At 36.2% G+C, this 22716-nt stretch overlaps 1 protein-coding gene across 11 annotated transcripts in view; it reads left to right on the top strand.

Annotated features, from left to right (window-relative positions):
• Positions 1-22716, top strand: part of LOC129793140 (uncharacterized) — a 41557-nt gene that overhangs the window by 3193 nt on the left and 15648 nt on the right. For 6 of the 11 annotated variants that reach the window (XM_055832826.1, XM_055832884.1, XM_055832874.1 and 3 more), the window contains exons 1-4: positions 934-1778; positions 7034-9838; positions 14433-14733; positions 20075-20248. In XM_055832826.1, the coding sequence (XP_055688801.1) occupies positions 7109-9838; positions 14433-14733; positions 20075-20248 (3205 nt within the window). In that variant the 5' untranslated portion in view covers positions 934-1778; positions 7034-7108. Of the gene's footprint in view, positions 1-932; positions 1779-7033; positions 9839-14432; positions 14734-20074; positions 20249-22716 lie in introns of those variants that run through there. The other 5 variants (XM_055832906.1, XM_055832895.1, XM_055832915.1 and 2 more) reach the window with 4 other exon arrangements.

Raw genomic sequence — 22716 nt, 5'->3', positions numbered from 1 at the left:
TTTTGAAATTCCTAAAATAAGCATAAAAACATTATTAAAAAAAAAACGAATAAATTGGTTAAATGAAAAGTTTTTTTTGCGAAATAAGAACACGTTTGATTGAGAGTTTATTGTTCTTAATGAATTTTAAGTAAAAGTTCATGAAATAAAAAATTATTTGAATACACAGGTTAACCCAGATATGCCCATTTGCCAAGGAAAATCAATTTTGAAGCTAAACTCGACCTTTCGCGTAAAAACTTCAGAAACTTTCTTTAACCGAATCTTTTCGAATTTTAAGAAAAAAAAACAGCTTTTTATGGTTTTTTATGCACTGAAAATGACCAAAGAAAATTTTCCGTGTGTGCTAAATTGGGTAAATCCAGTTAAAGTAAATCCCAAAATCAATCAGGTCTATCGATCTGCAACCAGCATCGTACAGGTTGTTATTTAAATATTTGTTTTATGTTGTAGGATTTTTAAGTCAAAGCCTAAATTTTTATAACAGATTTTTTAAAATAATTTTCCATTCATATAAAATACCCAGAGAACGGCCAAGGACTTCAAGTTATATCCTCCATAAAAATTAAAGGACCCAAAATTAGAATATTTTGAAAAAATCTTTTCCATAAAAGCTCATAAATCACATTTAGGATTTTTTTGGGATTACTTTACGATCCTCCTTAAGGGGTGCCGTTTAACGTCAACCTACACCTCCGTCTATGCTAAACGACCTTTTGACCAACAAAGTTTTAAATAATTTTAAATAAATTAACTATTTTATCAATGAAAGAATAATATTTTTTTAATTAATTTTCTACATTGTACAAAATTTGCATTTGTCTTTTCCTACACACTCAATGTCGGTTTTCTTTGTGTAGTCAGAACCATGCATTACCCATATTACCGCATATATCGTAAAATTAATGCTATGTGCGATCGCTTGTGTTGAATGTAAACAAAGGGCAAAAGAACGGTGGAAGTGCAATGTGGTGGAACTGGGACTCATTCACTCGTCACCTCCTTCACTCTGTGTGGATGCCATCGTCAGCGTAATTTTATATCCAGGCACGCCGGACAAGACATTCAAGCAGCGGCCCTCCTCGGGCCACCAACTTCTTCGTGTGTTGTGTGGCGAGACGATGGTGTGGGCTCTTCGCGACTTGAGCTGTGCACCGTTGAAGACAATTGCCGGGGAGTGTTGAAAAATTTCTTACACACCAGTCGAAACTTGGATTTCACGTTGGTAAGATCGCCGCACTACATGTGAGCTGGTTACGCGCGCGGGTGGACCCTAAACTCGTGGTGCCGTTTGTCCACTTATGTGGGATGAAGAATACAACATATATAGTACACGTTACCTACTTTTGTACTGTATCATTTAGCCAAGGAGGCAATTTGTCGTGTTTAGTGATTAATGGTGTGTGATTGAGTGATTTACTCGATCGTTAGTGAACTCAGCACCACTATCAATTTTCCAGAGCTATCCAGCCGAGAGTGGTGCTCCTGTGTGGATGAAGTGGTTGGGTACTACAGTGCGGCAAATTGTACCATTCCGTGTGCAAAATGTTGTGTATTTATAGATGCGGATCGCTATAGTAACGTCTCAATGATGGTTTTGCTTGTACTCTTTAACTTCCACGAGTGCGTGATGTGAATTTTCGGCGCTATTGATTGACAATCATCCATTAACAAGGATTTTATTTTTGTGGCAAGGACAACCGTTTAATTTTCCCATCATCGGCAGCAACATACATACAGTGAGCTTTTTCTCACCCTTTCACATCATTTTTCTGCGGGTGAGATAATAAAAAAATGCTTTTCAAATATTTTATGCTGAAGGATTCCCTCTCAACTATATACGCTCTCAAATCCACGCCCCCGCACTATATATACCCTCATATATATCTCTAAGGAAGATACATACACGTGACAAAACTCTGCAAAATTTATGCCACCCAGAGAAACATGCTCCTATATGCTGAGACTATATATACCTATACCCAGTTGGAGCTTAGAAAACCTCAGCTATGCTCTCACTTGAGAAATTCGATCTCCCTCTCCCTTTCAATTTGCACCATAGCAGAGATTGTGCGGGTTCAGCACGACAGTGTGTTTTGATATTGTGCCACATAATAGACACGATCGCATATCATCATCATGCAGAGGAATCCACTAATAGAGAGATTGTTTATACGGCAATCAATAGCTCTGCGACAGTGGAGAAGAATAACAACAAAAAATTGTATAATAAATTATTTTTGATTTGTTGAGGGCAAGAAGAATCCCATTCCATTGTAATGCATGATACATATTTTACTAACAATGGCAAATCACACAATTTCTGTATTTCCTAGTTCTCTTCTTCCTTTCCCGCGCCCCAAACAGACCATTCGAGACGCCAAAAGAGGGAGCGATATAAAGGCAAATCCGAGTTGAAAGAACAAGAATAAAGATTTTATGCAGATTAACTTTGTTTAGATTTATGTGTACAGTATTATGTTGGAATGTTCAAAAGTAAGAACTGTATTTAAGAATTAGTTATTATTTTATGTGTAATTCGTGTTTACCTAAGTAGAATAAATTTGAAAAATATGAGCTTTAATTCCTTTCATACTGAAAGATTTTTCTCCCTTCCGCTATTTTTAAACAATTCAAAACATTGATTTTAGAGTAAATCGGTTACTAAGTTCAGCTTACAACTAGTTTTTGATCAAGTAAGGTTCTATAGTTTATTACTGTCGGTTTTTATAGGTTTGGTTTTAGTTTTCAAAACTAGGCTTCAATTTTTTAGGCGAGTTTTAAGATCAGGCCAGGTTTAATCGGAACTGAAAGCATTTTTTAAGATTTAGGAATTTTAACGTTTGAAGATGATCCAGACATGAGTCTGACTGAATTTGCATTTCTAAATTCGTAAAAGTAATCTAAAATTGCATTTATCCCAATTCAGTATGACCTAGACTTAGGCCTAGTTTGAAAAAAAAACTTAAGCTCTACCTTTAAAATTTTGACAGTTTAAGAAAAATTTAAGCTAGACCTAAAAAGCATTATGTCAGTTCTAAAAATATGAAGGCTTAGTTTAATAAAATCTTAATCAGGTTTTAGAAAGTTATGCCAGATTTAAAAAAAATTAAGCCTAGATTAAAAGTCTAAAATCTCAACCGAAAAAGCTTGAGCCAGACTTAGTAATGTCCGTAAGACGTTCTTAATTTAAAACTGATTGCAGTAGAAATGGCAACAATTTACGTATTTAGATAAATTAGTTGTAATTGTGTTAAAAAATTACTTAATCCTAAAATTATAAATATTTCGTAGGGTTAAAAAAAATGGGCCTAACTCTTAGAATATAAATTTGCATTTCTATATGCTTGCAAATATTTTCTTGACTGTCCTGAATGCGGAAAATCAGTTTTCTAAATTAGTTATCAGTAGAATACTCAGAAAATAGTTTTTGATTCTAAAATACTGTTGGAAAAATTGATTGAATTGAATTGAAAAAAAAATTTAACAGCATGATTCAATTATTTTTAAAAGACTCCATAACTTTAGGTCTTAAATCCGCTCTATAAAACTCCTTCTAGAGTAAGACTCTGGGTGACTTATCGACAAAGTTAAAATAAAATCTTCATAAATGAATCAAAATTTATTTGAAGCAAAATATAAAAATATTTCTTATTTTTCACATTCCCCTATCATGTTATTATATCAAAAATAAAATTCTCAATGTAGTCTTTGTTATAAATAAAACAGGGCAAAATTATTTATTTATTTTTTTTTTACATATATTTCATTTTGCACATATTTTCTGATATCGAAAGAGAAATTGAATACAAATGGTGTGAATGGAATAAAATGTAGAGCAATTCAGACAATATAAGTAAATGATTGAAGTTTTTCCACGAGATTTTTTTTTGTGTAAAGAGAAAAATCACGCAAAGAAATGCAAATTTAGAACTGTGCTATTTTTACAGTTTATGTTGCCTTTTAGTCTCTCAATCTATGACTTTTTCAACTCTGCCACGCGGTGTGGAAGAGTAACAATGAAGACCCCAAGTTGAGCAGTAAATTTAAAATGTTAATTCGAAATTTGTCAACCGGAACATGATGATACCATTGGCATGCTTGGACTAAAGGAAGGGATGAAGAAACTCTCTGTTGCCCGTCTCACGAGACATTCGGTGGCTTTTAAACACCTTCGCATGCCACCGTCTTATTTTTTTTTCTGCAATTCCAGAATGTTGTGAGGGAAAAAAATTACAGAGTAGATGGGTTAAGGAGGTTTGTGGGAATTGTTTTCCCTCGTCTTTTCCGCACTGCCTTTCCCCCCTACATCTTCAGTAAACACACATGTGAGTTTGTTCTGTTCACATTAAGCAAATAAAATTTACAATTTAGGTATATTTGTACGATGAAAGCTGCGAATTTTGGGTTGCTCTCCATCATTCAGAAGCTCGTAATTTACGAGTCATAAATTTAGAGATTTTCCCCATAAATTCATCCATGACCTGTACAAAGGTCAAATTGAGGTACTTCTTGGTAAATATGATGATTTTTGGGGAAATTATGCTTAATTAGATATTGATTGAAAATATTGAAGATGAAGTTTATGAAAATTCTTTCTTTTTCTTGCGAATTTTTCCATTCAATTTAAAATAAAAGCTCCATAGCTTTAAATTACTTAAGAACCTCACTTCTAAGGCTAAAGATTTATTAAATTATTAACTTATTGTTGATTTATTAAATGATCTGTGTAAGATTTCTCTCAGAGAAACAATTTAATGTGGCATTGTCTTCCGTGGAGTTCCCATGAAAATTCTATGTTTTTGCAAAGTCTCTCCTTCTGAAATTCGCGTGGGTGGGTGAAATGATGAGGACGAAACAGATTGACGCAGACAGTTCTGCCATATTTTAAAATCTTCTACATATGTTATGTATAAATACATACAAATCTCGTAAAGAGAAGTGAAGGACGTTTATCCAACAGCAGTCATGGTAAAATATTAAAGAAGATATAACACTGTTGGGGATTTATTTTTAAACAGATGAATTTAAAGAATTATCGTTAATAAAAATTAAAGTTAGAAATTAAACTTAAACACTAAATGACAAGGAAGGGTAAAGTCAGTTCTGATATTTCTTTAAGGGTCCAAAATAATAATTTTCTGGACAAAATTAAAATTTCCAAAATGGAATTTACAGTGACATAAAAAATTTAATAGTTAAGATAAACGTCAAAAGGTGGAATATAAAAGTCAATCGTTAAGAATTTGATGACAAAAAAATAGAATAGCTCGTAAACGTTAAAAGTAAATAATAAAAACGTCAATTATTTGGAAGGAAACGTCAAACATTACACAAGAAATGCCAAACGTTAGAAAAGACAGTTAAATAAATTATTAATTAATTGATTATTTAAACGCAGCTTCAAGACAAACCCTCGAAAAAATTTGGTTCTGTTCTAAATGATAAATAAAAATCTGCAAAACCGAGAAAAAATATCTCATCCATCTTAATTCACGAATTAAAATAAAGACATTTTTAATGAGATTCTTGCAAAATTCATGGAGAAAAAAATGTTTAGTATGTCGAAAAGTTTTTTTTTCCTATCTGCCCTAAGAAGTAAACCCTGTTTAACCTCCGCCATTCATAAAGAAAAAGATATGCAATTAACATACCTTATATACTCTACAATTGTGGAAGTTCTCAATGATGATGGATCATTAGTAAAAAAAAAAAAGACTCAATTGAAATTTTCTCACCGCATGGCGTACAAGAGGGATAATTTCTTGGGAATCTGTTAGCACACAAAATGAAAATTATGGGAAATTCAATATTAATTTATTTTTTCATCTCCACCTACCTTTCGTCTCCATTCGTTTCTTTTGCATTTTGCCGCTCGTGGAGGTCGAGCTTAAAAATTTATTCATATAAAATCACACTACGCGTCAAGAAGTGAAGCAGCAAAACAATGGAAAAGTATAGTGATTAGTTTTTAATGGATATCCCATAAATAGACAAGTGAGATGAAAGTTGGAAATTGCTCTATATTGCTCCTCCGTAATTATGAATTGTCCACGAGATTTTTTCTCATTTATATCAGCTTTTGTGCATCATCCCCTTTTCTTTTTTATATTGCACACAAATGCCCCGGGAAAAGTTGCAAAGAGCTTTGGAATTGAAAATATATGTATGCAAACAGTTTTATATTAAAACAAATCTTCTTCCAGGACTTTCATCCACACTCCTGAGGAATGAAAGGAAAGTGAACAATTTTCAATTTCATTTTCATTTCAAAACAATTTGAACTATTCAGCTACGAGCGGTGTTTTTTTTTTCAAAGTTCTGATTCTTCGAAGCACAGCTTCTATGCAAAGCTTTTTTTTATACTTTCTATGTAATACACTTTGTGGAAAGCTCAGAAAGTTATATTTTATTCCGAAACTTCATAAAAACGCATGACTTGGTTGAGAAGAAAAAAGGAATATTTATGCAAAAGAATATTTTGTGCATAAAGTCGTAAATTAATTAGTAAAAAAAAGCTCACGAAAGCTTGGACGAGAAAAAAGCTTAAAGAGATTACAAGGATTTAAAGGACATGATTAAAGATAGTGCTGTGAAATGGATAAGAAGTGATTAAAGCGAAAACTTTGAGCTTTTAGTGAAATTTTCCAAGAATTATTAAATCTTTAAAATTGCTGCACTAAGACAATTTAATATTTCGTACAGCAAACATACATACATATGTATTATATACATATGTAGTTTCAAAATTAATTGAGAATTCAAGCTTTTTCATTAGCTAGATAGAATTGAAATTAGAATCCTCTTTAATTTAACTTTGATCTCTTTGTGGAAGTTATAAAAACTAAAAAAAAAAGAATGGATAAATAATAAACTTTGAAAGCTCTAAAATGTACATAAGCACACGGATTGTATACAATATACATAATACATTTGGCCTATTTCTGTACAACAAGTATGATCAATGACGCCTATTAATTGTACGTCTCTCTGAATGCAGCTAAACTATTTTGTATTTGAATCCTTCTTCCAGGAATCTCTTTGTGGCAAAAGAGGGGGATGTGCAGGAAATTGCGGAAATGCACGAGACAGATAATGAATTGAGGACATGAGCAGGAGTCAATTGATGACGGAGGAAATACCCGAGATTCAAGAGGGGGGTGGAGTGTGGGAAACCACTGCAGATGCCTTTGTTCATCCAAGTGACATTCATGCAGCCCCACCACCCTTCGTTGGGGTGGCAATTAAGCGTACCCTGAGGTTACCAACGGACAGTGGGGATGCCCCCCCACGACCACCACCACCCGCGGATCCTTTTGAGGATATCCCACTGCCGGGTTTTGTCATCTTTGGCGATGATACAAAGTCCACCAGCTACTGGGGCAACCAAAGTGGTGCAAGGAAAAGTTTTCTTGTTGAATTCAAATCGGAAGAGGAGTTTCAGGAGTTTCTGGCAGCAGCTAGGACCCCCTCGGAGGAGCCATCGTTGGTGGTGGAGAGCGATGTGGTGGTGGAGAGTGATGTGGTGGCTGTAGCCGAGGGTGAGGGTGGTGCGGAAGAGAAGGACGAGGGAGAGGTGATTAATGAATTGGGGGATGAATTGAAGAGCCCCACGTCGACGAGCTCGTACTTGGGCACACTCACGGAGGAGGATTTGAGCGATGGGTTGGCAGAGGATGTCAATGGAGACGTGCAGGGGGATGAGGTAGACAGTGGCAGTGTGAATGAGCAGCAGTGGGGTGACTCGAGGACGTCAGAAGGTGAGCGTGGGGTCGACAAAGTCCCACAGGACACATCCATTGCGATTGGCGATGTGTTGAGAACTGACACGGGGGTTCATTGCGCATTGAGTGGAGCATCCGTGGAGGCCCCAACTACACATGATGACGACCATGACGGGGGCGCATGTGCTGAACAAGCTTCGGGACCCCTTCGTGGTAGTCGTGGTGGTGATTCATCGATCGAAAAGTGTGTAGTCGTCGCCGACGACGGCATCCAGGACATCATTTTGGAGCAAGGTGAGTCTGGGGAGACACCAATTGAGCCATTTTGGCCATCAAGTGCGATTTGTGGTGGTACCTTGAGTTCTCAGCCATCGCCCGAGCCCACACCCGTGTCCCCTGATGTTAAATTGTGCGTGCAAAAGGATATAGACTGTAGCAGATTTAGTGATCAGTGCATTCAAGTGCCATCGCCACCCAGTCGTGAGGACTGTACCCACTCTCCGCCCCATTGCTGTCCCTGTACGGGGTCCCCGTGGCGGAGGCATCAAGTGAAAATTCACTGCTACCACCCAAAAGAGGAGTCCACAGTTCAGGATCAGCGGAACTGCACCGATCAGGGTGGTGGTGTGAATGTTGAAGTGACTTTCAAGGCGCACATAAGTGTTGAATTGTCTGAAGAGTCCTCTAAGCAAACACCGTCGATTGATGTCGAGGAGGACAAACAGGAGGAAATCAATTGTGTGCCATCTAAAAGTGAAATCACATCCAGTGACGTGAACGAAAATCAAGTGGAAAATTGGGTGGACACCACCAAATCCCCGAGACCTGTGCAAAAGCTCCCAGTTTACGGGACCCTTGGTTCACCATCATTTGCAGAAAATTTCGAAGCAAGTGTTCGACTGAAGCGCCTCGAGGAGCGCCTAAAGCAATTCACGTATACGAAAAAACTCCTCCGCAACCCACTTGAGGACTCCCCACCAGCTGACGGGGAGTTTGCATCCATCCTCAGGACATTGGGTGGCGAGAGTGAGGTGAATTTTGATGATTCTTGTTTATATCCCACCAAGGAGCCAGCCCTAGGGTCGCCCACTGTGCGCGAGGGTTTCAATCATATCGATCCAACTGAGGAACGGAAGGAACATCAGATTGAATCATGTCAGAGTCAAAGTTCACATGAGAACCCCATTGAATCCCAAGAGGGTGGTACCACACAGGGGAGTCAATTAGCGAAACTTCTCTCATCTGTGAAGGAGCTCGTTGCATCAGATGCTAAAGACTATCATTGGGGGGAGTTGGGGAAAATCAATAGTAACACCATAGAGGTCGAAACACAGGTGTTAGCACCACAGACGGAATCTCGTGTTGTGCACAATGTGCTATCAGGTGCAAATGCAAACGGTGATGATGTGCAGTGTTGTGTGAAAACGGACGAAAATAGCAATTTCCTCAGAAATCCACCACGTAAGAGCCTCCTCAGTCCCGATTCTAGTTCCATTGACTCCGCCGAGGAGTTGTGTAAGCTCTTTCCTGAGGAATCAAGGCCATCACCACCACCACCACCCATTCATCCCCGTGGGGTGCCCTTTTCCCCATCATACAGACCATTTCGTGCGTCCACACCACCACCGCGTCCCCCGCCAAAAGCAACATCCTTCCGAAGTTGCGAATTTAACGCCCACAAGTGGCCAGAGTATGCCACGGGTGGTGTCACGTATCCAGATGGTGATGCTCTCGTTGAGTGCTACGATGAACTCGAGTGCGATGTGAGTGAGGACAGCGATGACAATACGTGTCAGTGCTCACTAGAAGCTGTACCCCTCTACCGACACCCACAGCATCCGGATTTGGTCATAATGCGCGAAAGCACCGGACCCCTGAGGGGTCTCCTCAAGAAACCCAATCGCCCACCCCAGCAGCGCAAGAATCGCGTTGTCTTCGATGAGACACGCAATGAATTTTTCGAAGCTGACTACATCATTCTCATCCGTGAGGATTGCCCCTACGATGAGGAAGACGAGGAACCCTGCACCTGTGGCGAGCATGAACTTGTCCGCCTTTGCTGCGAAGAGGGATGTCAGTGTCCCGGATATACGGATGACTGCCGCACACCCCAGGTAAGCAGAAATGTCATGACCCCGAAATTTGACCCCTCCTCCACATGAAATCCCGAAGCATCATCCCAAAATTCTAATGGCATTTAGCATAAATTTCCTTCCTGCTTCTGAGAAGCTCCTCTGAAGCGTTAAATTTAAGCCTGTTAGAATTTCTCAAATTAATATTAATCCTCTTCGCCTTATCTCCCGTCTATTGGAAGGTGCACTAAAATTGCATTAATTCCCCAACAACTTGTTCCCCTACATATATCTCAGCTTCCAGCCCAACTCATGTGGTTGTGAACTGTATGAGAACATGGCACAAAGGGTTAAGGGTTCTAGGAAGGATTTTGAAGTTACTTACTATACTATTTACACAGAATTAAGGATTATTGTTCTATAGCTGTATATATAATCAATAGGATACTCTGAAAAGGATATTAAACAACAATGTTGTGGAAGTACTTAACTATAGAAGTTTTGGAATAGAAAATGTTCCCCAGATAGAAAAAGTTTTTCATGCTGTAGAGACAATGAGAATCTTGCCCAAGGTCCTGCCTTTCTCCATAAATCTTCAAGTTCCGTGCTATGGAGGCATTTCAATTAATTCTGACGCGAAAAAAATTGAAGAGGAAAACACTTTAGGAAGTGAGAAATAATTCATGTTAGTCCTTATCAGATCCTGCATGACGAATAGCATGGAAATATTGATGAAAAAAATAGAGGAAATTCCCAAAAAAAATTAATATTTAAATTCGAAATAGGCTATATGGATCCGGAAGGAATTCAACAGCCGTACAATTTAAAGTGCAGAAGAAGAAGAAGAAATTCGAAATATCAACGATATGAAATATTAATAGGTAATTCGAGGATTTCCATGGAAATACCTTCAATACTTTTTTCCCAGGAAAAAAAGCATAAAAAAAAACGAGAAAAACATTTGAGAGAAAAATATCCAATGTGCATCATAAAATTCCGTGATGTGTGCTAAGTGAAATCTCACTCATTTGGTGGGGGAGTAGCAAATCGATATTGGGGGGATGTTGTTGATATTAACGTGGATTAAATCATCATCCCTAATCGATTATATTGTATACGTGGGGGGGTTCTCATTCGATTATATACGTGAAACATGGTGAGAGAAGGTTCAAATGGCAATTACTCACCCCTTTGGCAGCAAAACACTTCACACTCACTCAATTAACATTTTCCATTTCCATATGGGTGGCACACGGGGGTCTGCCCGGGGGGGTTAAAGGTCGTACATTCACTTCCGGGCTTTGTCCTTCATATGTCAGCGGAAGGTTTCTGCAGAACAATGTGCACTCACATAAATTGAAAGATGAGTGGATGTGACACTAAACAAAAAAATATTAATTTAATTTTGGAGTGTTTTTTATAATGAAAATTCCAATTTTCCATAACAAAAAGAAAAGCACAATAATGTTCGAAATAATAGGAGTTATTACATCATATGATTTTTTGTTTTTCTATTGAAAGAAAATTTAAGTACTTATCCAAGAATATCGTAAAATTTTCATTTAATTCTACTAATTTCTGAACTTTCGCTGATTTACTTTACTAAATGTTCAACCCTTTGGCGTCCAGCGGGTCAGTACGCTGACTCAAAGAAGTATTTTATTTTCTTTATTTTATAATAATTTATCTATATCTAAAACGTTTTAATACGCTGTATTTATGAACATAAATGAAGACATTTTTCCAGAGAAGAGTCTTCCATAGTCTATTCAAGTTAATTTTGCATCAAAGCTCCACCAGGTTCGGAAGTAACCCAGATGAAATTCAAATAGAATCGATTGAAAAAAAAAAGAGTTTTAGAATTTTTTTATTTATTAAAAAATAGCTCCGAGCAAGGAATAGGATCTGAAAGGATGAACAAAATTTTGTAAGGATTCTGATTTCATCAGGATCGATACAGCCAAATCAATTTTCCAGTATCTTTATGTTTTTAAACTGGGCACTAAAGGATTAACATGGAAAATCAAGAAGAATTCCAAGAAATTTCTATTAAATTCTGTTTATCTTTCAAAATATTTAACACTGCGATTTCATGGATATGATAGCTTATTATTATAGCTTTCCAAGAGGAGCTTTTCGGTACCTTCATCCTGTTATTTTGAACATAATTACCTTGTGCTTGTGTTTTTCATACTCCATGGAAGTTTAGATTGAATTTTCCATGCAGAAATGTATTATTGCAAAAGGGTTCTCGTTTTCACTCATGCGAAAATATGCGCAAAGCAATTACCCAAAATAGCCCTTCAATCAACGAGAAATTTTCTCAATTTTCCCCATTTTACGATGCCACGAGTCAGAATTTAATATTACGCTATAAAAAAATTATATACTTGAAAGCTTTTCTTGAAGTTTTTTTTTTTGAGTTAAAGGGAAACTTTTATTTTTCTATTGTTTAAAGTTCTGAAATTGATAGTGTTTGACTATATATTGTTTCCACCAAAGCTCTCTAAAAAATGTTGTATTGCAGACAAACTTGGCGGAAGAGATTTCAGTGAATATATAGGGTTTCTTTGCAATAAACTCCGAGACTATAAAAAAGAGTCAAGTGCTTTTTTTTTGTCTAATGTGGGAAAATATATTTTATAAGATAAGTTAATAATGCAATTTATTACTTCATTTCAAATATTTGAACTCATTCCTATAATGTGTGCGCATTTTACATTCAACGCTGTGCAATCGATATTTTCCAGATAAGTTTTTTCACAAGTATTTTTCATTGGAAATTCTGTAAACAAGTTCACAAACTATCTGCGAGTGTGCTAAATTTGCAGCGAATGAGTGAGCTTTCAATGTTATTTTCTAAGAGGTCATAAGGATCTTGTAAAGAGCTTTAAATTTTCCCTTCATAGAGCTTTATTATGCGATATTCCTCCATGGGGAAAACTTTGCTATAGAGTGCTGAATGTTGCTGCATAATTGCAACAACATTCTCTATCTGTTGTCCCATTCGTGTGGGGATGACAAAATCCTGAAAATATTGAGTGAAAGCGAGAAATTTTCCCGGTGCCCCAGCAATTACACCTGATGGTACTTTAATGCGAAAATATATAATTACAATTCTGTATGCGGCATTATTCATGAGAAGTCGCATAATCGGCGTGAGAATATTGTGGTGGTATGATTTTTTTTTCGCTCTCACTTCGCATGACAGATAAAAATTACATTATGGGGCTTATTATTTACACCTCCGAAGCGAGGTATAAGGTGGAAAAGGAGTGTGTTGCTTGCTGCTATACACACACAATTCAGATGAGAAATTTACAATTGCCATAGCGATATGTTGGAGATTATTTCCTGTGTGTAGTGCAAGATTTTGCTCATACGAAGAAGGGGAGGGAAACGAGTGTGTGAAAATAAATTTATAGTCCACTCTCGAAGTTTATTGCACTCAATGGGAATTAAGTATGAAACTTCTTATACCTGTGAGTTGGATGTGTAACAATAACACCACCAAAAAGTCACGTGGAAATCACGAATTAAATCGAGAAGAATGAGTGACAGAAATCTCGAAAGGAATTTTGGAGATAATAAAAAAGTCTGCTATTTTACGGGGGAGGCGTGAGAGGGGGTGTTTGGGTCATTACTTATAAAACTTTCCTTCACATCTTCCATCAATTTTTTGTGTGTGAAACTTTTTCAGTCGTTTCACGCTTCAAAGTTAGAAATGCGAAAACAAAAGAGAGAAGAACATGAATTTAGGTCACAAAGTTGCGGAAGTGACACGAAGATGATTCTATATTTTCCCCGCGTCTTGTTCTTAAATTCAATTGCAATTATACGCCGGAAGCTGCACCTTTTTCTTATTACCCCTTTTCTTGTTTATTTCGCCCAAAAATTACATTTTATATCGACAATGGTGCGGAGAAGAAAAACGACATCAAGTTTCTTTTCTTCCCATTACGGACGATTGAATTTTCTCATTTTGCCCATTTTATAGCCCATCCTCCCCTTCTTGATTTTTTTTCAGCCTCACACTCTCACACTATGCTTGTTAAATTACATTTTACACGTGTATCCATACATAATTATATTTCCGTGGAAAATACACCACGTATAAATTATGCTGCTGCTTAGAACTTAAACTAATGTTGAGCATCAGTATTCCATTTTTTTTTCATGCAATAAATTAGAATTTACAAGTTTTCTGTGCGGGGGAAAATCATTCATGCCTCGTTCACACGGTTTAATTTAAATTTAAATATTCGTGCGCATTCGGAAGTCATCGGCTTCATTTTCGGATGTATTTTATTGTCAAAATTGGTCAAAATTTAAAGTGACATAACGGCAAATTTATTTTAACCGACATTTCCCTATATATTTTACAATCTATAAATAAATATATCCTCTCTACATAATTTCTCTCACACAACATTGCCCCAAAATTATTGACGCGTAAGAAAATCGACAAGCACATCGCATTGACATAGTGTGCTACACACATGACAAATTTCGATAAATGCCTTGTAATTTTGGTGAGCGCTATACAATATGGGATGGACACGAGTCAAACTTTCCAACATCGCCCTCAACTCTTTCACATGCCATTGCCTCATGTAATTTCCCTTGTCATTTGCAGAGTCCCAAGTATGCCCCACCCATGGAGTTTGTGGATCAGGCAACGCTCAGTCCACCGGAGGGCTACAAGGATGGCGGAGCACTCACAAATGCCCTCGGGGGAGCCCTGGGTGGCCATGTGTTCGGGGCCCAGCATATTCAGCAGCTACAGGTGATCCAGAAGCTCCAGCAACAGCGGGCAGCAATGCTAGCGGCTCGTGGTCAAACCACAGGGTCGCAACAGAGTGAAATGTCCATGCAGCAGCCGGTGTGTATGGAGTGCGCCGAATGCGCTGAGTGTGCAGCCAAGCAGATGCAAGAAGGTATGTTCTTCATCATCTTCAGTGTGCACTGAAATATTAATATCAAGTCCCAATTGCGATTACAGTTAATTTAACTACCTACAATGTTATTTAGTCAGTTTTTTTGTGTTCTCTATTAAATTTCACCTTTAAATTTTCCCAACATGGGAATATAATGCAATTATATTACCGAGTGCTGTGTAGCTTATATTCTGCTGGGATGGTTTTTCGTTTAAAAATTTATTTATGTTGCTCTGCTTAAATTGTTTAGTGTTGATCTTTTTAGTTTTCATGTGCATTTATCTCTTTTATTCTATTATTTAATTTTAGAATTTCAACTTGAAAAATTCGTTTTGAAATTTTCCAAGCTTTGTGCAAATTAAATTTATTTAGTTTAAGTTTTTTTTTAAAGATCATAAAAAGTTAGTTTTGAAATATCTTTCTTTTATTCCTTATGAACTTTGTATCAAAATCAAAACATTTATCTAATTTTGAGAAAACAACTCTAAATAAAGACTTAAAGAAATATGAATTATAGTTCCTAACTTTTAACCCTTTAAGGACCGTATCTTGTTCAATGAATCAAAGGAAAAATAACTTTTTGAGAGGTTGAGAGTCATTAAAAAATTAAAAGATTTTTTTTTTTAAATATAAAATAGCGAATTTGTATTTTTTGTTTGAAGTCTATAGAACCTTTTTGTGATTTTTGAATCCTAAAAAGAAACCATTTCTGTCGGTCCTGTGAAGTGTTCTTATACAATCAAGACATAATCTGATTGAATAAATACTGACTTAAAAAAAGGAGATTAATGGCGGTATTCTAAGATAAATATAAAGATCAAAATAAAGAAAAAAACCAATATTTGGTATTCTACTTTAAAGTTCCAAGAAATTTTCAGGATAATCTTGGAAATTCAAAATATTTCAAGATTTGGTATTCTAAGATAGAGATTTACGGTCGAACCATAACCTAAAAATCTTGTTTCTTCATACAACTTCCAAGACTTTTAGTATTCTGAGATACGAATCAAAATCAAAATAAAGATTTACAAAATGAGTTGTCAAAAGAGACTTGGATAAAAATATTCCAAGATTCTGTATTCTACGATAGAGATTTATGGTCGTATTATAACGTAAAATGTCTTGGATTTATGTGAAATTCCAAGACGGTTTTGGGGTCCTTTGAAAAATTGGTTTTTAAATGAGGTAAAGGCAATGTAAATTCAGTATGGGAGATATGAAAACTCTTGTACAAATATGGGATGCAGATGCAAAATGACGGGTTTTTGCCGGAATTGTGTTCACTCCATCTTGCTAATGATAGAGTGACCTCCGGGTTGTACCAGGATTGTCAAATCTTGGACAAATACGGGATGTTGGTGCAAATTTTTTTGTTTTTCACTGGAATTGTGGTCACTTCTCCTTTGTAATGATAAAGTGACCTCCAGATTGGGGATCTCATCCCAGGATTGTCACATCCTGGACAATCCTGGGATGCTGGTACAAAATTGTGGGTTTTTCGACGGAATTGTGGTCACTCCTGATTGGTAATGATGGAGTGACCTCCAGATTGAGGCTCTCATCCCAGGATTATCAAGTCCTGGACAATTAGGGGATGCTGGTGCAAAATTGTGGGTTTTTCGACGGATTTATGGTCACTTCCTATTAGTAATGTTGGAGTGACCACTACTCTGGCGAAAAAACCACAATTTTACACCAGCATTCCCTAATTGTCCAGGGCTTGATAGTTCTGGGATGAAATCCCTAGTCCGGAGGTCACTTTATCATTACCAATGAGAAGTGACCACAATTCCGGCGAAAAACAAACATTTTTGCACCAGCATCCCAGGATTGTCCAGGATGTGACAATCCGGAGATGAGATGCCCAATCCGGAGATCACTTTATCATTACCAATGAGAAGTGACACACTAATCCTGGAAAAAAATTAAAAAATTGCCCCAGAATCCCAGGATTGTCCAGGATATGACAATCCTGGGATGAGATCCTTAATCCGGAGGTCACTCCATCAATAGCAAGAAGAAGTGACCACGATTCCTAAGAAAAATTCAAAATTTTGCAGTAGCATACCCCTCCCCCCCCCCAGTTACCGCCAAATTATCATAATCTGGAGGCAGAAAGCACCTCTCCGACAATATTCATTCCATTCCCGGAGCAATAATGCCTGGGAATAATAGCCGAGATTATACAATCAAGGCTCCTGGATGTAATGGTCATAAGGAAGAAATTCCCATAAAGTGTTTTTTCGTTCAATTGTCATCCGAGAGCGAACGAGAAAGCGCAATAGAAAAATTAATGCGTTAGAAAGAGATATCGCTAAAGTTTTCTTGGTGCGAAGCTGAAACCAAGAAACTGACAAGTAGGATAACGCAAATTTTGATTTTACTTTCCTGGATAATTCGTCGTAAAGTAGAATACCGACAGTCTTGGTCTTTATTTTGATTTTTATCTTGATCTTGAAAGGTGTCTCTATCCTAGAATACCACCCTTAAATCTGAAAGATCTTTAATCTAGATTTGTAATATTTTTATGAAACTTCTTATGCGAAATTTCAAAAATTTTTATTAAAAAAACAAAGATTTTTCCAGGCAATTTGGAAATAGAATTTCACGAAAATTTCAAACAATTCCTGGGCATATGCGAGTTCAAGAAAAAGGAAATTGAAGTTCCAGTCTAAGAAGTTTAAAAGAGACAGTGTCATATAATTTTTTATTACTACATAAAATCATACTTTAACAAACTCTTAGAGTCGTAAAAGGGTTAATACTTATGTAAAAGTTTTAATATTCTTTTGACTCTAAAAATTAAAGGAATTGCTGCAAAATTTCTTTTAAAAGTTCATGATGAATGAGTAGACGTAATTCTGCTCTTATCCAAAAACAACCAATCAAAAAATGTATTAAAATAAACTCGTGAAAAATATGATTTATCCAACAAAAATTTCCTAAATCGATATGAGAAAAAATAGCACAGTAAATATTACGTAAAGAAAATGACTTTGCTCTCTTTGCATTAATTGAAGCAAAGAAAGTCGTAAATTTTCTTATTGCCTGGTTGCTGTTGACTCAATCTCCCATTTTATCTTACGATGGTAATACTTTTCTTTATCTGATTGTTGTGCCTACAGTACAACACATTTTTGTGATGGGAGAAACTTGAAAATTTGCAACTTACATAAAAGAAAAATTTCATGATTCTCAACATGAAATTTGTAAAGTCATCACTGGGAAGGATTTTATCCCACTTTACCATCGTGTGAAATTGGGGCCAAACACTCTCTGGGGATTAATATCAATTGAATCAGGAGTTTTCTCTTCGTTCTCTCCTATCTCCATGTCCCCTTTTCCACCATTTGCACCAACAATTGGTATGAAATTAATAGTTTTCCGTCTTGTGGATTGGGGGATTATGCTCTCTGTGTGGGTGGGTGTGCGTGAATGGAAATGAATGTGAGGGATGGTGTTCACATGTGAATGAATTTTCATGAATAATTTCAGGGAGTCTTCCCTTCCCACACTCGCTATCCCCTTCCCCCATCCCTCGTAACTTCCGTCCTTGACCTTAGTCGAGCGGAACTGTTTGTTGCATTTCAATTTGTAACGCACGGAAGGGTGAGATATGTACATAGCAAGAGGAAAAAAGACGAAAGAGAACACTGCCCGCCAATCTGGACAATGGCCCAGCAATAGAGGAGTCTTCCACACTACCGTGCTCACGTGAAAAACGATTGTCAATTGTATGTGTCCAGAATTGCCCCATTAAATGCCCACCATGCTGTATGCAATGCCACAATGTTGTGGATTTTAACACACAAAAAAACGAACTCTCTGAGATTCCTAGCACCTCATCCGTGACTCCGGTTCTGGTGGCGGTTCTTCGAGATTCTTCATGTGGCGTCATTGTGTACTGTGGGAGCAGCCAGAGTGGAAGATTCTTGTCAACAACTCGCGAACATCTTTTTTCCCAGCATTGCAATTTTTACCACACCAGAGTGTTGTGTTGAGTCATTTTCTTATACAAGAACTCAAAAGAACAGAAGAATATTCTTTATAAATTTGCCTGCCTGTAGTGAGTTGAGAAGTGTGGCCAATTAAATGCTAAAATCCCTCCCAAATTGTGTTTCACGGCTATTTTGGCGGGACATTGTTCTAATGTAAGCCAAAATGATGTGGCCACCAAATTGTTGTGCCGGTGTCGATGGTGAAGGTGGCAAAAGTGATATTTGTGATAGGAATCGACTCATGTCAATTCCAGGTATACACGTTTAATACAAACCTCTTTAACCCTCAACTTAATTTGGCACAACAGGATGTGGGTCGATTGTTGTCAATTAACCATGTGTAGCCCCCAACCCCCCGCAAAAGCTTCCACCACTATTTTCCCAAGGATTTATTATTCTATAAACGAATAGGTGCGCCTAATTTCGAGGAAGTCTGCTTGAAATACGAGCTAATTGTATGAAAATTTGATATGCCAACGGAAAGGATTTTTTTTCGCAAAAAGCTCTGCGAAAGTTTCCCGAAGCGCTATATAGTTTTCGACAAGTCTTCCGTTATTCTAGCCAGTTTAAAAAAGTTTGTAAAATCTCATTAATTCAATCTCAATTGACGTCCCAGAGTGAAGAGAAAAAGCGAGCATTAGTTAATTTTCACTTGAATTGGTCTTGAATTGTTTGAATTGAAAGTTTGATAGAGTATGGGGCAAAATGTGTCAAGATATTAAATGGTTTTTGCATGAATTTTTCATTATTATTGATTTACAAGCTTTTTTTAATATTAATAATTTTTAACATGTTTTTAATGACTTTTATTAACCCGAAATTTTTCCATTGATATTCTATGCTCGGCAATTTTACTTTGATGACTTTGAGTGCACAAAAAACATTAAAAAAATATTTTTAATTTCAAGAACTATGAATAAATTCCATTAAAAGAATAGTTTTAGAAGTTCTTTGGCAAAATTTTAAGAATTTTAATAAATGTTAGACCATTTTGAAGTGAATTTAAAATAGAATTAAATATTTAAAAATTTCATACTAGTTAAAGAAAAAAATAATTGAAGTTGAACTTTGCGAAAAAATAAAAAAAAATCACAACATATCAGGGTTAAAAAATATCTGCAATACATTGTCAACTCCTTGATTGATTTTCTGTTAAAAAGAACTTTTAATTTAAAAATTCAATTACAACATTTATAATATTTGTAAAGGTAAAACGTCAGGTGCAAGGGAAAGTTTTTTATTAAAAATTCACTCAAACTTTTCTCACACACTGCACTCTATTTGAAAGTCAGTGAAAATTTTCCGTAGAAAATACAAACAATTGTGATTTAATTTAATTCCAGAATGCGATTCCCCGTGCTCAGATGAAACGGGAACAATTGAAATGCCACATGTGGCAATTGTTCCGATTAAGACTACCTCCCCGGAAAGGCGGGTGACCCAAAAAGAGATTATTGCTGGCGAAGAGAGACCAAAATACTTGGCTATTAAACAACAATTAGAGGCAGCAACTCAAGGTAATGTAATTTAATTCAAAGTATACACACTTTTTGACACGAATTTATTATCAAATTATATCAATTTTATTCTCATTCTCACCTTTCTGTGTGTGACATTTGAGTGAGAATGAGGAAGAAACTCAAATACGTTATCGAGAGTGGAGGAGGATGCTAGATATATATAACTTTGTGGTGTGAGAGGGATTTTGCCAAAAACATGAGATACATCATGCTGAAAACATACACATATTTCCCTTTTCTTGTGCGCTAAATAACTTACTTATTTGCCTTCCATACTAGTAACTTTTCCCGTACATAATACACCAGCAGAGCATATTTGTTGTGCAATTTTAAGTTTTACGAAACTTTTCCTCCATATGCCGCGCATTTGGTGGTTGGAAAAATACTTAATACGAACTTTTAATTAGGCAGATAAGAGAAAATCAAAATTCCCTCCAATTGTTTCTCCAAAAAGCACCATAATCTCTTTTTCCTCCTCTTAACAATCATTCTCATATACTTTTCTCACACACAATTGATCACGCCCTGCAGAATTTATAACACCCCCAAAGAGATGCCATTTAAGCTAAAAAGAAAAGTCTCTCAAAACTCATTTTCATTGCGTAATAAACTCCATACGTACCATATGTCATGGGATTATCCCGATATTTATTTCTAATTGCTATTTCGGAAACAAAACTCAATGAAAGTATACAGTGAGAGAGAGAGCGAATTCAATTAATTTGTGGTATTATTGTCGCGCCATATTGTTAATCACATGTCTTTTGCATTCAACGTATTTTATTAATGAATTTATATATAAATTTTATTTCATTCATGATGCTATATTGTCGCAGATAAATCGAAGATATTTTTGCTATTACATTTTCCATTTCAATTTCATCATCATACATCCACAACTTGACTGTGTGTTGGTGCCTTTATGTGGAATCATGTAGAATTTTCTTATTCACGTAAGAGTAGTATTTTCATCAACATTCATTTTCTTCATACATGCATATATCTATGTACTGTAGGGTATCCCATATGAAACGTACTAATTTTTAATCAATTCTAAACCAATAGAAAATTATTTTTTTATTTGTTTAATCAACGTTTAATGCAGAATTTTTCTTTCAAATGTATAAAGAAAATCCTAATTGAAAATTATAACTGATGTGGGTAAAAGCCTAATCGAATTCTTGCAATTTCAGTCAAAGATTTTGAAAGATCATTACATTCTTCTCATGTCATATGCGAAAGATTTATTTTTTGGTTCTCGATTTAATATAAAATTTACGAATTTTTATGTTCTTTCTGAGCATTTATTAAAGGAAAGATTGCTTAAAGCTAATCTTTTATTTTTGACATCCTTTGTTTCCTTGAACTCATTCAAAACATTCAAAGAAAAACGTGATGAATAAGACAAATTGTAGGGTGCCTGAAGGGCCTCCTACGCACCGAACAGCCGGAGAGCCCATTGCCAGCCTCACTTCTTAGCCAGCCAGCAAAGTGCCACTCCGTGCTGCTCATTCAACGGTCTGTCATCGACTGACTAGCCTTCGCTCGTACTGACAGCAGCACTCTCTCTTGGCACCCTGGCAATGCTAACGCTACCTAGCGGCCGATAGCCGCAGCGCCATCTAGCGGGCAATAGCCTCACCCCTCGCTCTACTGAGACTTCTGGCAATGGTGCACGTGTGGTGCTCTTACGCACCAACGAACCCCTTCCGGCTTGAACGGCAACTACGAGTTTCCCTGCAGTTCTTTGCTAACCCTCTTTTGTCTGCCTACAAAATGACAGAAAAAATTCAATTCTCTTTTTGTCTTGATAACTTTAGCTGAAAAATCATCATCCAATTAAGAACTTTGAGATTAAAATTAATAATACATTTATGCCGGTTTCTTAAAGCTGTTGACCGTTTTGAAATGAAACTTTTAGAAATGATTATTCTTGACCAAAGAAATGCTGGAGAATCAACCAAGAATATTCTACCTTATGCAGTTTCTGAGATATCTTAAAATTAAATTTTTTTCTAACGATTGCTCTGTAAACTCGAAAAAAAAAAACAATTTGTTTTGAACTAATTTCTTAAATTTTCTTTATATGAAAATGATTTTTTAATAAGTATTCATCAAAATCGATCCAGTAGATTTTTTACAATAAATGGAAAAGTGAGTTTAGGTATCATTAAAGAAAATATATGGATTTAATTCCCTTGCAATTTTGATACTGAATGGAAATGAATGATTTTTTTCCTGTATAAATAATTCAATGAAGAAAAGGAACAGCTAAGCGTCCTTTAGACGTCCTTTTTACATAAAAAATAACTACACGCACATATGTACATACATATAGCTCACTAACGAAATAGGCAAGCATAATTTTCTCATTAAAAATTATATATTTTTTCCATCCCTTTCACGCGGAAAAGTAATATTTTTATCCTGTATGATTTTTTATTACATTATTCTCTGTAATATAA

Source organism: Lutzomyia longipalpis, chromosome 1, assembly GCF_024334085.1.
Source record: "Lutzomyia longipalpis isolate SR_M1_2022 chromosome 1, ASM2433408v1".
Classification (NCBI taxonomy): domain Eukaryota; kingdom Metazoa; phylum Arthropoda; class Insecta; order Diptera; family Psychodidae; genus Lutzomyia; species Lutzomyia longipalpis.
The sequence above is the reverse complement of the archived record's forward strand: the minus strand, read 5'-3'. Positions and strand labels throughout refer to the sequence as shown.